The sequence below is a fragment of the Pseudophryne corroboree genome, chromosome 4 (assembly GCF_028390025.1).
Source record: "Pseudophryne corroboree isolate aPseCor3 chromosome 4, aPseCor3.hap2, whole genome shotgun sequence".
In the NCBI taxonomy this organism is placed as follows: domain Eukaryota; kingdom Metazoa; phylum Chordata; class Amphibia; order Anura; family Myobatrachidae; genus Pseudophryne; species Pseudophryne corroboree.
The window spans coordinates 435,588,846-435,605,997 of record NC_086447.1 but is presented as its reverse complement, the minus strand read 5'-3'; the positions used below and the strand labels follow the sequence as shown (position 1 = coordinate 435,605,997).

Genomic DNA, 17,152 nt, shown 5'->3' with positions numbered 1-17,152 from the left:
GCGTAGGGGTCCCCCGTATTTCTGAAACCAGCACCGGGCTCCACTAGCCAGATACATAATGCCACAGCCGGGGGACACTTTTATCTAGGTCCCTGCGGCCCTGGCATTACATACCCAACTAGTCACCCCTGGCCGGGGTACCCTGGAGGAGTGGGGACCCCTTCAATCAAGGGGTCCCCCCCCTCCAGCCACTCAAGGGCCAGGGGTGAAGCCCGAGGCTGTCCCCCCCCATCCAAGGGCTGCAGATGGGGGGCTGATAGCCTTTTTGTCAAAAAATGAATATTGTTTTTAGTAGCAGTACTACAAGTCCCAGCAAGCCTCCCACGCAAGCTGGTACTTGGAGAACCACAAGTACCAGCATGCAGTGGAAAACCGGGCCCGCTGGTACCTGTAGTACTACTACTAAAAAAATACCCCAATAAAAACAGAAGACACACACCTTGAAAGTAAAAGTTTAATACATACATCCACACCTCCATATACACATACTTACCTATGTTCACACGAGGGTCGGTCCTCTTCTCCATGTAGAATCCATGGTGTACCTGTTGAAAAAATTATACTCACAAAATCCAGTGTAGATGGCTCCTCTTCTTTTCTATTTGTAATCCTGGTACTTTGCAAAATAACAAAACGGACACCCGACCTCGCACTGAAAGGGGCCCCATGTTTTCACATGGGACCCCTTTCCCCGAATGCCAGGAACCCCCCCTGACTTCTGTCTAAGAGGGTTCCATCAGCCAATCAGGGTACGCCACGTTGTGGCACCCTCCTGATTGGCTGTGTGCTCCTGTAGTGTATGTCAGGCAGCACACGGCAGTGATACAATGTAGCGCCTTTGCGCTCCATTGTAACCAATGGTGGGAACTTTGTGGTCAGCGGTGAGGTTACTTTCGGTCAACCGCTGACCACAAAGTTCCCACCATTGGTTACAATGGAGCGCATAGGCGCTACATTGTATCACTGCCGTGTGCTGCCTGTCATACACTACAGGAGCACACAGCCAATCAGGAGGGTGCCACAACGTGGCGCACCCTGATTGGCTGATGGAACCCTCTTAGACAGAAGTCAGGGGGGGTTCCTGGCATTCGGGGAAAGGAGTCCCATGTGAAAACATGGGGCCCCTTTCAGTGCGAGGTCGGGTGTCCGTTTTGTTATTTTGCAAAGTACCAGGATTACAAATAGAAAAGAAGAGAAGCCATCTACACTGGATTTTGTGAGTATAATTTTTTCAACAGGTACACCATGGATTCTACATGGAGAAGAGGACCGACCCTCGTGTGAACATAGGTAAGTATGTGTATATGGAGGTGTGGATGTATGTATTAAACTTTTACTTTCAAGGTGTGTGTCTTCTGTTTTTATTGGGGTATTTTTTTAGTAGTAGTACTACAGGTACCAGCGGGCCCGGTTTTCCACCGCATGCTGGTACTTGTGGTTCTCCAAGTACCAGCTTGCGTGGGAGGCTTGCTGGTACTTGTAGTACTGCTACTAAAAACAATATTCATTTTTTGACAAAAAGGCTATCAGCCCCCCATCCGCAGCCCTTGGATGGGGGGTGGGGGGGGGGGGGGACACAGCCTCGGGCTTCACCCCTGGCGCTTGGGTGGCTGGAGGGGGGGGACCCCTTGATTGAAGGGGTCCCCACTCCTCCAGGGTACCCCGGCCAGGGGTGACTAGTTGGGTATGTAATGCCAGGGCCGCAGGGACCTAGATAAAAGTGTACCCCGGCTGTGGCATTATGTATCTGGCTAGTGGAGCCCGGTGCTGGTTTCAGAAATACGGGGGACCCCTACGCTTTTTGTCCCCCGTATTTTTGGAACCAGGACCAGGCGCAGAGCCCGGTGCTGGTTGTTTAAATATGGGGGAACCCCTGACATTTTTCCCCCCATATTTTTTCAACCAGGGCCGGCTCAAAGAGCCCGAGGCTGGTTTTGCTTAGGAGGGGGGACCCCACGCATTTTTTTTTAAAGATTTTAACAATGATTTCTATTTTAATAAAGGTGCACAATGAAGCCCAGCACGGATCTCTCAGATCCGGCCGAGATTCATTGTGTTAAAGTCGGCAGTGTTTTACAAGTCACTCACGTAAAACACTGCCAAAAAAAACGAATGACATCGACATCGGTAAATACGAAAATGCAGAATACGACAGCTTAGTAAATTAGTCGTAATAAATTCAAAAAGTTGCAACTTTACACTTTCGATGTCATTTGTGATTGAACTTTAACCTCAGTCGGGAAAATACGAATTTTAGTAAATATACCCCATTGTCTCTTGAAAACACACGTGTTCAGTGAAACCTGTACGTTTTCGGTAAAAATAGACCCATTTTTTGGATGACAATTAACTGTGGCAAATTGGATACCACCTAAGTGTTTTCAAATGATTATAGCTTCTAAAAAATAAGAATTTACTTACCGATAATTCTATTTCTCGGAGTCCGTAGTGGATGCTGGGGTTCCTGAAAGGACCATGGGGGATAGCGGCTCCGCAGGAGACAGGGCACAAAAAGTAAAGCTTTAGGATCAGGTGGTGTGCACTGGCTCCTCCCCCTATGACCCTCCTCCAAGTCTCAGTTAGGTACTGTGCCCGGACGAGCGTACACAATAAGGAAGGATTTATGAATCCCGGGTAAGACTCATACCAGCCACACCAATCACACTGTACAACCTGTGATCTGAACCCAGTTAACAGTATGATAACAGCGGAGCCTCTGAAAAGATGGCTCACAACAATAATAACCCGATTTTTGTAACTATGTACAAGTAATGCAGATAATCCGCACTTGGGATGGGCGCCCAGCATCCACTACGGACTCCGAGAAATAGAATTATCGGTAAGTAAATTCTTATTTTCTCTATCGTCCTAGTGGATGCTGGGGTTCCTGAAAGGACCATGGGGATAATACCAAAGCTCCCAAACGGGCGGGAGAGTGCGGATGACTCTGCAGCACCGAATGAGAGAACTCCAGGTCCTCCTTAGCCAGGGTATCAAATTTGTAGGATTTTACAAACGTGTTTGCCCCTGACTAAATAGCCGCTCGGCAAAGTTGTAAAGCCGAGACCCCTCGGGCAGCCGCCCAAGATGAGCCCACCTTCCTTGTGGAATGGGCATTTACATATTTTGGCTGTGGCAGGCCTGCCACAGAATGTGCAAGCTGAATTGTATTACACATCCAACTAGCAATAGTCTGCTTAGAAGCAAGAGCACCCAGTTTTTTGGGTGCATACAGGATAACAGCAAGTCAGTTTTCCTGACTCCAGCCGTCCTGGAAACATATTTTCAGGGCCCTGACAACATCTAGCAACTTGGAGTCCTCCAAGTCCCTAGTAGGTGCAAGGCACCACAATAAGCTGGTTCAGGTGAAACACTGACACCACCTTAGGGAGAGAACTGGGGACGAGTCCGCAGCTCTGCCCTGTCCGAATGGACAAACAGATATGGCTTTTTTGAGAAAAAACCACCAATTTGACACTCGCCTGGTCCAGGCCAGGGCCAAGAGCATGGTCACTTTTCATGTGAGATGCTTCAAATCCACAGATTTGACTGGTTTTAAACCAATGTGTTTTGAGGAATCCCAGAACTACGTTGAGATCCCACAGTGCCACTGGAGGCACAAAAGGGGGTTGTATATGCAATACTCCCTTGACAAACTTCTGGACTTCAGGAACTGAAGCCAATTCTTTCTGGAAGAAAAATCGACAGGGCCGAAATTTGAACCTTAATGGACCCCAATTTGAGGCCCATAGACACTCCTGTTTGCAAGAAATGCAGGAATCGACCGAGTTGAAATTTCTTCGTGGGGCCTTCCTGGCCTCACACCACGCAACATATTTTCGCCACATGTGGTGATAATGTTGTGCGGTCACCTCCTTTCTGGCTTTAACCAGGGTAGGAATGACCTCTTCCTGAATGCCTTTTCCCTTAGGATCCGGCGTTCCACCGCCATGCCGTCAAACGCAGCTGCGGTAAGTCTTAGAACAGACATGGTACTTGCTGAAACAAGTCCCTTCTTAGCGGCAGAGACCATAAGTCCTCTGTGAGCATCTCTTGAAGTTCCGGGTACCAAGTCCTTCTTGGCCAATCCGGAGCCATGAGTATAGTTCTTACTCCTCTACGTCTTATAATTCTCAGTACCTTAGGTATGAAAAGCAGAGGATGGAACACATACACCGACTGGTACACCCACGGTGTTACCAGAACGTCCACAGCTATTGCCTGAGGGTCTCTTAACCTGGCGCAATACCTGTCCCGTTTTTTGTTCAGACGGGACGCCATCATGTCCACCTTTTGTAATTCCCAACGGTTTACAATTATGTGGAAACTTTCCATGAAGTTCCCACTCTGCCGGGTGGAGGTCGTGCCTACTGAGGAAGTCTGCTTCCCAGTTTCCATTCCCGGAATGAAACACTGCTGACAGTGCTATCACATGATTTTCCGCCCAGCGAAAAGTCCTTGCAGTTTTTGCCACTGCCCTCCTGCTTCTTGTGCCGCCCTGTCTATTTACGTGGGCGACTGCCGTGATGTTTTATCCCACTGGATCAATACCGGCTGACCTTGAAGCAGAGGTCTTGCTAAGCTTAGAGCATTATAAATTTACCCTTAGCTATATTTATGTGGAGAAAAATCTCCAGACTTGATCACACTCCCTGGAAATTTTTTCCTTGTGTGACTGCTCCCCAGCCTCTCGGGCTGGCCTCCGTGGTCACCAACATCCAAAACTGAATGCCGAATCTGCGGCCCTCTAGAAGATGAGCACTCTGTAACCACCACAGGAGAGACACCCTTGTCCTTGGATATAGGGTTATCCGCTGATGCATCTGAAGATGCGATCCGGACCATTTGTCCAGCAGATCCCACTGAAAAGTTCTTGCATGAAATCTGCCGACTGGAATTGCTTCGAAGGAAGTCACCATTTTTTTACCATGGCCCTTGTGCAATGATGCACTGATTTTAGGAGGTTCCTGACTAGCTCGGATAACTCCCTGGCTTTCTCTTCCGGGAGAAACACCTTTTTCTGGACTGTGTCCAGAATCATCCCTAAGCACAGGAGACTTGTTGTCGGGATCAGCTGCGATTTTGGAATATTTAGAATCCACCCCTGCTGTTGTAACAGTATCCGAGATAGTGCTACTCCGACCTCCAACTGTTTCCTGGACTTTGCCCTTATCAGGAGATCGTCCAAGTAAGGGATAATTAAGACGCCTTTTCTTCGAAGAAGAAACATCATTTCGGCCATTACCTTAGTAAAGACCCGGGGTGCCGTAGACAATCCAAACGGCAGCGTCAGAAACTGATAGTGACAGTTCTGTACCACGAACCTGAGGTACCCTTAGTGATAAGGGCAAATTTGGGACATGGAGGTAAGCATCCCTGATGTCACGGGACACCAGATAGTCCCCTTCTTCCCGGTTCGTTATCACTGCTCTGAGTGACTCCATCTTGATTTGAACCTTTGTAAGTGTTCAAAATTTTTTTAGATTTAGAATAGGTCTCACCTAGCCTTCTGGCTTCAGTACCACAATATAGTGTGGAATAATACCCCTTTTCTTGTTGTAGGAGGGGTAATTTAATTATCACCTGCTGGGAATACAGCTCGTGAATTTTTTCCCATACTGCCTCCTTGTCGGAGGGAGACCTTGGTAAAGCAGACTTCAGGAGCCTGCGCAGGGGAAACGTCTCGACATTCCAAACTGTACCCCTGGGATACTACTTGTAGGATCCAGGGGTCCTGTACGGTCTCAGCGTCATGCTGAGAGCTTGTCAGAAGCGGGGGAACGCTTCTGTTCCTGGGAATGGGCTGCCTGCTGCAGTCTTCTTCCCTTTCCTCTATCCCTGGGCAGATATGACTCTTATAGGGACGAAAGGACTGAAGCTGAAAAGACGGTGTCTTTTTCTGCAGAGATGTGACTTAGGGTAAAAAACGGTGGATTTTCCAGCAGTTGCCCTGGCCACCAGGTCCGATGGACCGACCCCAAATAACTCCTCTTCCTTTATACGGCAATACACCTTTGTGCCGTTTGGAATCTGCATCACCTGACCACTGTCGTGTCCATAAACATCTTCTGGCAGATATGGACATCGCACTTACTCTTGATGCCAGAGTGCAAATATCCCTCTGTGCATCTCGCATATATAGAAATACATCCTTTAAATGCTCTATAGTCAATAAAATACTGTCCCTGTCAAGGGTATCAATATTTTTAGTCAGGGAATCCGACCAAGCCACCCCAGCTCTGCACATCCAGGCTGAGGCGATCGCTGGTCGCAGTATAACACCAGTATGTGTGTATATACTTTTTATGATATTTTTCCAGCCTCCTGTCAGCTGGCTCCTTGAGGACGGCCCTATCTATAGACGGTACCGCCACTTGTTCTGATAAGCGTGTGAGCGCCTTATCCACCCTAAGGGGTGTTTCCCAACGCGCCCTAACTTCTGGCGGGAAAGGGTATACCGCCCATATTTTCTATCGGGGGGAACCCACGCATCATCACACACTTCATTTAATTTATCTGATTCAGGAAAAACTACCGTAGTTTTTTCACATCCCACATAATACCCTCTTTTGTGGTACTTGTAGTATCAGAAATATGTAACACCTCCTTCATTGCCCTTAACGTGTGGCCCTAATAAGGAATACGTTTGTTTATTCACCGTCGACACTGGATTCAGTGTCTGTGTCTGTGTCGACCGACTAAAGTAAACGGGCGTTTTAAAACCCCTGACGGTGTTTCTGAGACGTCTGGACCGGTACTAATTGTTTGTCGGCCGTCTCATGTCGTCAACCGACCTTGCAGCGTGTTGACATTATCACGTAATTCCCTAAATAAGCCATCCATTCCGGTGTCGACTCCCTAGAGAGTGACATCACCATTACAGGCAATTGCTCCGCCTCCTCACCAACATCGTCCTCATACATGTCGACACACACGTACCGACACACAGCACACACACAGGGAATGCTCTGATAGAGGACAGGACCCACTAGCCCTTTGGAGAGACAGAGGGAGAGTTTGCCAGCACACACCAAAAACGCTATAATTATATAGGGACAACATTATATAAGTGTTTTCCCTTATAGCATCTTTTATATATTTCTAACGCCAAATTAGTGCCCCCCCTCTCTGTTTTAACCCTGTTTCTGTAGTGCAGTGCAGGGGAGAGCCTGGGAGCCTTCCCTCCAGCCTTTCTGTGAGGGAAAATGGCGCTGTGTGCTGAGGAGATAGGCCCCGCCCCTTTTTCGGCGGCCTCGTCTCCCGCTCTTAACGGATTCTGGCAGGGGTTAAATATCTCCATATAGCCCCCGGAGGCTATATGTGAGGTATTTTTAGCCAAAAAAAGGTTTTCATTTGCCTCCCAGGGCGCCCCCCTCCCAGCGCCCTGCACCCTCAGTGACTGCCGTGTGAAGTGTGCTGAGAGGAAAATGGCGCACAGCTGCAGTGCTGTGCGCTACCTTAAGAAGACTGAGGAGTCTTCTGCCGCCGATTCTGGACCTCTTCTCGTTTCAGCATCTGCAAGGGGGCCGGCGGCGAGGCTCCGGTGACCATCCAGGCTGTACCTGTGATCGTCCCTCTGGAGCTAATGTCCAGTAGCCAAGAAGCCAATCCATCCTGCACGCAGGTGAGTTCACTTCTTCTCCCCTAAGTCCCTCGTTGCAGTGATCCTGTTGCCAGCAGGACTCACTGTAAAATAAAAAACCTAAGCTAAACTTTTCTAAGCAGCTCTTTAGGAGAGCCACCTAGATTGCACCCTTCTCGGCCAGGCACAAAAATCTAACTGAGGCTTGGAGGAGGGTCATAGGGGGAGGAGCCAGTGCACACCACCTGATCCTAAAGCTTTACTTTTTGTGCCCTGTCTCCTGCGGAGCCGCTATCCCCCATGGTCCTTTCAGGAACCCCAGCATCCACTAGGACGATAGAGAAATATATTACACATGCAAAAATGAAAGGAGGGCAGAACTGCAAATAGACCAGATTACCATTAATTCAATGTCACTTCCAATGATGTACAGCTGGTCTTCCATTGATAGCTTCCGATTCAGATGTGACAGGACATATGTGATGCCAGGCAGGCGCACTGTAGGGCTGGTGAGCAGACTACCCCATAGAGCACTGTAAAAGGCAGATTGCTCCACTGCTGAGGCCACCTTCTCCAGGAGGGTGTTAGTTCTGCAAAATCATGTAATGGCATAAATCATTTTACTAGCACTGCAAAATGTAGTACATGGAAAGACAAAACGCTACACAACTGTAATGATAAATATATAGCAATGTATTAGTTACTAATTGCACTTTTAAAGTATACTGCACTTAAGTCATGAGAAGCAATTTTAATCTTAAGCACCATGTATCCCTATTAACGTACAACATAAAAGCGTCGATTCAATCAGGGGCGAGTGAGCCAAGTGTTGCGGCAACGGAACCTCATATCACCCCGGACTTGCAGATTTTTGTACGGAGTTCTGTAGGGATGCAAAGAAAAATCTGAGTATGGGATCCCCTAAGTGTGGCATATGGCTGCCCTTAATCTGTTCGCCAAAACACTGCTAATTGAATTGCCCCCTATGAATACAGCAAAACACTACAATCAAATCTATACATATAATAAAACTAAGGATTGTGTCTGTACATAACAATTTTGCATGAGAAATATACGACTGTTACCAGTTCGTTCTGGCATCAGGCAAAAACTCCTGGATGAAATTGGATCGTGTTTCATTATTGTATAGCTTAGTGACCTAGAAATAAACTGAGGTATGTATGATCTCGATGTGACATCAGGGAGAGGAGCAATAAAGGAAAACTAGACTCAGGACATTAGCCGTGTGCAGTGTGTAGACTCAAGTCCAAAATGACTACATGTATATAAATATAGATATATGTTTATTATTATTCTTTATTTATATGGCGCCACAAGGGATCCGCAGTGCCCAATTACAAAGTACATAAACAAGTAAGCAAAACATGAAAACAGTGACTTACAGTTATAGACAATACAGAACAAATACGTATATAAACATAGCTGCATCAGCAGACGACAAAGAAAATAAGATTTTACTTACCGATAAATCTATTTCTCATAGTCCGTAGTGGATGCTGGGGACTCCGTCAGGACCATGGGGAATAGCGGCTCCGCAGGAGACAGGGCACAAAAGCAAGCTTTTAGGATCACATGGTGTGTACTGGCTCCTCCCCCTATGACCCTCCTCCAAGCCTCAGTTAGGTACTGTGCCCGGACGAGCGTACACAATAAGGAAGGATCTTGAATCCCGGGTAAGACTCATACCAGCCACACCAATCACACCGTACAACTTGTGATTTGAACCCAGTTAACAGTATGATAACAATGAAGTAGCCTCTAAAAAAGATGGCTCACAACAATAATAACCCGATTTTTTTGTAACAATAACTATGTACAAGTAATGCAGACAATCCGCACTTGGGATGGGCGCCCAGCATCCACTACGGACTATGAGAAATAGATTTATCGGTAAGTAAAATCTTATTTTCTCTAACGTCCTAGTGGATGCTGGGGACTCCGTCAGGACCATGGGGATTATACCAAAGCTCCCAAACGGGCGGGAGAGTGCGGATGACTCTGCAGCACCGAATGAGAGAACTCCAGGTCCTCCTCAGCCAGGGTATCAAATTTGTAGAATTTAGCAAACGTGTTTGCCCCTGACCAAGTTGCAGCTCGGCAAAGTTGTAAAGCCGAGACCCCTCGGGCAGCCGCCCAAGATGAGCCCACCTTCCTTGTGGAATGGGCATTTACAGATTTTGGCTGTGGCAGGCCTGCCACAGAATGTGCAAGCTGAATTGTACTACAAATCCAACGAGCAATAGTCTGCTTAGAAGCAGGAGCACCCAGCTTTTTGGGTGCCTACAATATAAACAGCAAGTCAGACTTTCTGACTCCAGCCGTCCTGGAATTATATATATATATATATTTTCAGGGCCCTGACAACGTCTAGCAACTTGGAGTCCTCCAAGTCCCTAGTAGCCGCAGGCACCACAATAGGTTGTTTCAGGTGAAACGCTGACACCACCTTAGGAAGAAACTGGGGACGAGTCCGCAGTTCTGCCCTGTCCCGAATGGAAAATCAAATATGGGCTTTTGTAAGACAAAGCCGCCAATTTTGACAATCGCCTGGCCGAGGTCAGGGCCAACAGCATGGTCACTTTCCATGTGAGATATTTCAAATCCACAGATTTGAGTGGTTCAAACCAATATGATTTGAGGAATCCCAACACTACGTTGAGATCCCACGGTGCCACTGGAGGCACACAAGGGCTGTATATGCAATACTCCCTTGACAACGTCTGGACTTCAGGAACTGAAGCCAATTCTTTCTGGAAGAAAATCTATAGGGCCGAAACTTGAACCTTAATGGACCCCAATTTGAGGCTCATAGACACTCCTGTTTGCAGGAAGTGCAGAAATCGACCTAGTTGAAATTTTTTCGTGGGCCTTCCTGGCCTCACCCACGCAACATATTTTTACCACATGTGGTGATAACGTTGTGCGGTCACCTCCTTCCTGGCTTTGACCAGGGTAGGTATGACCTCTTCCGGAATGCCTTTTCCCTTAGGATCCGGCGTTCAAACCGCCATGCCGTCAAACGCAGTCGCGGTAAGTCTTGTAACAGACAAGGTCCCTGCTGAAGCAGGTCCTTTCTTAAAGGCCGATGCCACGGTTCCTCTTGGAACAGACATGGTACTTGCTGAAAGCAAATCCCTTCTTAGCTCCCGAGGCCATTAGTCCTCTGTGAGCATCTCTTGAAGTTCCGGTTACCAAGTCCCTCTTGGCCAATCCGGAGCCACGAGTATAGTTCTTACTCCTCTATGTCTTATAATTCTCAATACCTTGGTTATGAGAAGCAGAGGAGGGAACACATACACCGACTGTTACACCCACGGTGTTACCAGGACGTCCACAGCTATCGCCTGAAGGTCTCGTGACCTGGCGCAATACCTGTCCCATTTTTTGTTCGGGCGGGACGCCATCATGTCCACCTTTGGTCTTTCCCAACGGTTCACAATCATGCGGAAAACTTCCCGATGAAGTTCCCACTCTCCCGGGTGGAGGTCGTGCCTGCTGAGGAAGTCTGCTTCCCAGTCGTCCACTCCCGGAATGAACACTGCTGACAGTGCTATCACATGATTTTCCGCCTAGCGAAAAATCCTTGCAGTTTTGCCACTGCCCTCCTGCTTCTTGTGCCGCCCTTTCTGTTTACGTGGGCGACTGCCGTGATGTTATCCCACTGGATCAATACCGGCTGACCTTGAAGCAGAGGTCTTGCTAAGCTTAGAGCATTATAAATTTGCTCTTAGCTCCAGTATATTTATGTGGAGAGAATTCTCCAGACTTGATCACACTCCTTGTGTGACTGCTCCCCAGCCTCTCAGGCTGGCCTCCGTGGTCACGAGCATCCAATCCTGAATGCCGAATCTGCGGCCCTCTAGAAGATGAGCACTCTGTAATCACCACAGGAGAGACACCCTTGTCCTTGGATATAGGGTTATCCGCTGATGCATCTGAAGATGCGATCCGGACCATTTGTCCAGCAGATCCCACTGAAGAGTTCTTGCGTGAAATCTGCCGAATGGAAGCGCTTCGTAATAAGCCACCATTTTTACCAGGACTCTTGTGCAATGATGCACTGACACTTTTCCTGGTTTTAGGAGGATCCCGATTAGCTCGGATAACTCCCTGGCTTTCTCCTCTGGGAGAAACACCTTTTCCTGGACTGTGTCCAGAATCATCCCTAGGACCAGCAGACGTGTCGTCGGAACAACTGCGGTTTTGGAATATTTAGAATCCACACGTGCTGTCGTAGAACTACTTGAGATAGTGCTACTCCGACCTCCAACTGTTCTCTGGACCTTGTTCTTATCAGGAGGTCGTCCATTTTCTTTGAAGACGAATCCTCCTTTCGGTCATTACCTTGGTAAGGACCCGGGGTGCCTTGGACAATCCAACGGCATCGTCTTGAAACTGATAGTGACAGTTCTGTACCACGAACCTGAGGTACCCTTGGTGAGAAAAGGCAAATTTTGGGACATGGAGGTAAGCATCCCTGATGTCCCGGGACACCATATAGTCCCCTTGTTCTTTGCTATCACTGCTCTGAGTGACTCCATCTGGATTTGAACCCTTGTAAGTGTTCAAATTTTTCAGATTTAGAATAGGTCTCACCTAGCCTTCAGTACCACCATATAGTGTGGAGTAATACCCCTTTCCTTGTTGTCGGAGGGGTAATTTTATTATCACCTGCTGGGAATACAGCTTGTGAATTGTTTTCAATACTGCCTCCCTGTCGGAGGGAGACATTGGTACAGCAGACTACAGGAACCTGCGAGGGGGGAAACCTCTCGACATTCCAATCTGTACCCCTTGGATACTACTTGTAGGATCCAGGGGTCCTGTACGGTCCCAGCGTCATGCTGAGAACTTGGTAGAAGCGGTGGAGGGCTTCTGTTCCTGGGAATGGGCTGCCTGCTGCAGTCTTCTTCCCTTTCCTCTATCCCTGGGCAGATATGACTCTTATAGGGACGAAAGGACTGAGGCTGAAAAGACGGTGTCTTTTTCTGCAGAGATGTGACTTAGGGTAAAAAACGGTGGATTTTCCAGCAGTTGCCCTGGCCACCAGGTCCCATGGACCGACCCCAAATAACTCCTCCCCTTTATACGGCAATACATCTTTGTGCCGTTTGGAATCTGCATCACCTGACCACTGTCGTGTCCATAAACATCTTCTTGCAGATATGGACATCGCATTTACTCTTGATGCCAGAGTGCAAATATCCCTCTGCGCATCTCGCATATATAGAAATGCATCCTTTAAATGCTCTATAGTCAATAAAATACTGTCCCTGTCAAAGGTATCAATATTTTTAGTCAGGGAATCCGACCAAGCCACCTCAGCTCTGCACATCCAGGCTGAGGCGATCGCTGGTCGCAGTATAACACCAGCATGTGTGTGTATACTTTTTAGGATATTTTTCAGCCTCCTATCAGCTGGCTCCTTAAGTACGGCCCTATCCGTAGATGGTACCGCCACTTGTTCTGATAAGCGTGTGAGCGCCTTATCCACCCTGAGGGGTGTTTCCCACCGCGCCTTAACTTCTGGCGGGAAAAGGTATACCGCCAATAATTTTCTATCGGGGGAAACCCACGCATCATCACACACTTCATTTAATTTATCTGATTCAGGAAAAACTACAGGTAGTTTTTTCACCTCACATATAATACCCTTTTTTGTGGTACTTGGAGTATCAGAAATATGTAACACCTCCTTCATTGCCCTTAACGTGTGGCCCTAAAAGAAAATACGTTTGTTTCTTCACCGTCGACACTGAAATCAGTGTCCGTGTCTGGGTCTGTGTCGACCGACTGAGGTAAATGGGCATTTTACAGCTCCTGACGGTGTTTGAGATGCCTGGACAGATACTAATTTGTTCGCCGGCCCTCTCATGTCGTCAACCGGCTTGCAGCGTGTTGACATTGTCACGTAATTTCCATAAATAAGCCATCCATTCCGGTGTCGACTCCCTAGAGAGTGACATCACCATTACAGGCAATTTGCTCCGACTCCTCACCAATATTTTCCTCATACATGTCGACACACACGTACCGACATACAGCACACACATAGGGAATGCTCTGATAGAGGACAGGACCCACTAGCCCTTTGGGGAGACAGAGGGAGAGTTTGCCAGCACACACCAAAACGCTATAATTATCCAGGGACAACCTTTATATAAGTGTTCCTCCCTTATAGCATTTTAATATATATACATATCGCCAAATCAGTGCCCCCCCTCTCTGTTTTAACCCTGTTTCTGTAGTGCAGTGCAGGGGAGAGCATGGGAGCCTTCCCACCAGCCTTTCTGTGAGGGAAAATGGCGCTGTGTGCTGAGGAGAATAGGCCCCGCCCCCTTTTCGGCTGGCTTCTTCTCCGGAGTTTTAGATATCTGGCAGGGGTTAAATACATCCATATAGCCTCAAGGGCTATATGTGATGTATTTTTCGCCATACAGGTATTATACATTGCTGCCCAGGGCGCCCCACCCAGCGCCCTGCACCCTCCGTGACCGCTGTGTGAAGTGTGCTGACAACAATGGCGCACAGCTGCAGTGCTGTGCGCTACCTGATGAAGACTGAGAGTCTTCTGCCGCCTGGTTCCGGACCTCTTCATCTTCAGCGTCTGCAAGGGGGGTCGGCGGCGCGGCTCCGGGACGAACCCCAGGGCGAGCCCTGTGTTCCGACTCCCTCTGGAGCTATGTCCAGTAGCCTAAGAATCCAATCCATCCTGCACGCAGGTGAGTTGAAAATCTCTCCCCTAAGTCCCTCGATGCAGTGAGCCTGTTGCCAGCAGGACTCACTGAAAATAAAGAACCTAAAAACTTTTTCTAAGTAACTCTTTAAGAGAGCCACCTAGATTGCACCCTTCTCGGCCGGGCACAAAAACCTAACTGAGGCTTGGAGGAGGGTCATAGGGGGAGGAGCCAGTACACACCATGTGATCCTAAAAGCTTGCTTTTGTGCCCTGTCTCCTGCGGAGCCGCTATTCCCCATGGTCCTGACGGAGTCCCCAGCATCCACTAGGACGTTAGAGAAATAAGTATCAGGGTGACAGAAAACCAAGGCATTTGGTGCAGTCATAGGGAGTGTGGAATAGAAGATAGTGTAAGTAAGAGAAGGAAAAACACATAAGAAAAGAGGACCCTGCTCGTGAGAGCTTATATATACACATACTGTATATTGCACACCCAGAAACGCAAAGAGTTATATATGCAGGCGTATATACATATAGACTATATATAAGTGAAGCAGCGAAGAAACGCTATTTAATATACACCTGTCACAATAATGTGCTATAAAAGGACCTGCCATAAAAATACAGGCATTTAATAGGGGGCGGGGAGGGGGAGGGGTGGGGAGGGGATAGAATTTATTTTACAGGTCCAGGTCATGGATTGCTAGGTTTATCTTTAATGACTTTTACTATTAATAAGTCACTAACCTGTCATAATATTCAGAGCCCTCCTCCAAGCCGGGAAGTATACCAGTGAGCAGTCCTTGCAGGCCTGGTTTTAAAGTCTTGCCCAAAGGTAGGTAATACATTTCATACAGACTAAGTAATGCTGGTTTCACAGACATAGCAGCATTTGTAAGCAGAGGAAAAAGGCCAGCACTACAAAAAAACACAACAGAATAAAACTTTAAATATAAGAATAAAATACCAATACAAATTAGAAAATAGTAGAGTGTCATTTAGCTGAACACTTAGCTTTGCAAAACAAAATTCATTCCAAGTACACACTGTTGCACCAAAAATGGAAATTCCGTTACCTGTATAAAAAGAGGTCCTTGGCTAGGCGCTTTGGTCCAATAATTTTGAAAATGATTTCGTATGTTTCCAGAGCTTTCCTGTGAACACCCCCTGGTAATGCTGGGTGGAGGCATTGCGCCAGGCGTTTCCCTATAGTTAGCTTCTTAGGGACAACTTGATATTTTGCATTATTCTGTAATACCTGTCAACAGAAGAAATCCATTTAATCAGACTTCACTTGCTACAAAGCACTTTACAGAACAAACTGACTATAGTTTGCTATTTGTACAAATAGTTGTGATAATTTCTTGATAAAAGGTTTTCAATAAAACCAAACATTGGACTTCATTCAATTCAGCGCAGATTGAATAGCACCAGAAATTAGCTCCCAGTGCTATTCAATTCTGCGCGTTGTCACGTCAGGGAAGGCTGGTTCTCACTGACTAAACAGGGTGTTTAGGCGTGTGAACGAGCATTCTCAGTCTAAAATGCCCGCTGCAATGCTGTTTTGCCTGTGTTGCAGCACAAAACAGCATCGCGGACCTGAGTTTTGACGGATTTCTGCTCGTACCACGGAGAGGTGCAAGAAGAAATCCTCTAGTCGGGGATGACAGCGCGCTGAATTGAATAGCTCCGATAGCTCCATCTCGGCGCTATTCAATCCCCGCGGCATTGAATGGAGCCCATTGACTATGTGCGGTCAAATATGATGAGGTGAATAAAGTCTATTACCATTTTCATCTGGATTGGTGATTACCCTTCTATTATGAATATTATGAATGTGTTTGTGAATGAACACACACACACACAGTTACTACAAAAGAAATAGACACTTTAAACATGTTATATAAACCAAAGGTATTATTGTTATATCTAAGATACTTACATGGCTATAGGGTATATTTAATTGCTGTCAAAATTGCCGTCTTGTCGGAAAGATGGCAGTTTTCAACTTTTTCAGGTCGGAAAGGTTTCCGACCTATTCAATCCCCGTTTTTCCCCCCCGACAAGTTGGGGGAATTCGACTTGTCGGAAAGCAAGTGGATCGGCGGAATAGCCACCAATCCACTTGCTTCTGTCGGAAACGGGACCAAATTCGACAGGTTTTGTCCTGTTTCCGACAATCTCAATCCGACTTTAAAAAAAGTTGGATTGAGGTGAGGAGACAGGGGAGCGGGGCGGCGGGCTATGGGGAGTGGGGCGGCGGGCTAGGGGCAGCAGGGCAGGCAGGTACCGGCGTCCCCCTGGCCAGGCACCTCTCTCCCTGCAGCGCTCCCCGGCTGGCACTGGGCTACACGGCTGAGTGTCGTGATGTCCGACTCCCTCCAGCAGCTCCCTGTGATCTCACACATGGGGAGCTGCTGAAGGCAGCAGCATGGACGCCGGCCAAATCAGACAGTCGGATTAGCCTCAAATCCGACAGTCGGATTTGGCCACTCAATTGAATAGGGCTTGTCGGTTCCATTCAGACAAATGCATGTCGGAATGGATCCGACAGTAATTGAATATACCCTATGTAGTACAGGTTGAGTATCCCATATCCAAATATTCCGAAATACGGAATATTCCGAAATACGGACTTTTTTGAGTGAGAGTGAGATAGTGAAAACTTTGTTTTTTGATGGCTCAATGTACACAAACTATGTTTAAATACACAAAGTTATTAAAAATATTGTATTAAATGACCTTCAGGCTGTGTATAAGGTGTATATGGAACATAAATGAATTGTGTGAATGTAGACACACTTTGTTTAATGCACAAAGTTATAAAAAATATTGGCTAAAATTACCTTCAGGCTGTGTGTGTAAGGTGT

General features: G+C 47.3%; 1 protein-coding gene across 5 annotated transcripts in view; it reads right to left on the bottom strand.

Moving 5' to 3' along the window:
* DOP1A (DOP1 leucine zipper like protein A) overlaps window positions 1-17,152 on the bottom strand; it is a 241,042-nt gene that overhangs the window by 139,505 nt on the left and 84,385 nt on the right. For all 5 annotated transcript variants that reach the window (XM_063916890.1, XM_063916893.1, XM_063916894.1 and 2 more), the window contains exons 3-5: window positions 15,359-15,540; window positions 15,030-15,200; window positions 7,983-8,172 (exon numbers count right to left, since the gene is read on the bottom strand). In XM_063916890.1, coding sequence (XP_063772960.1) covers window positions 7,983-8,172; window positions 15,030-15,200; window positions 15,359-15,540 — 543 coding nt within the window. The remainder of the gene's footprint in view (window positions 1-7,982; window positions 8,173-15,029; window positions 15,201-15,358; window positions 15,541-17,152) is intronic.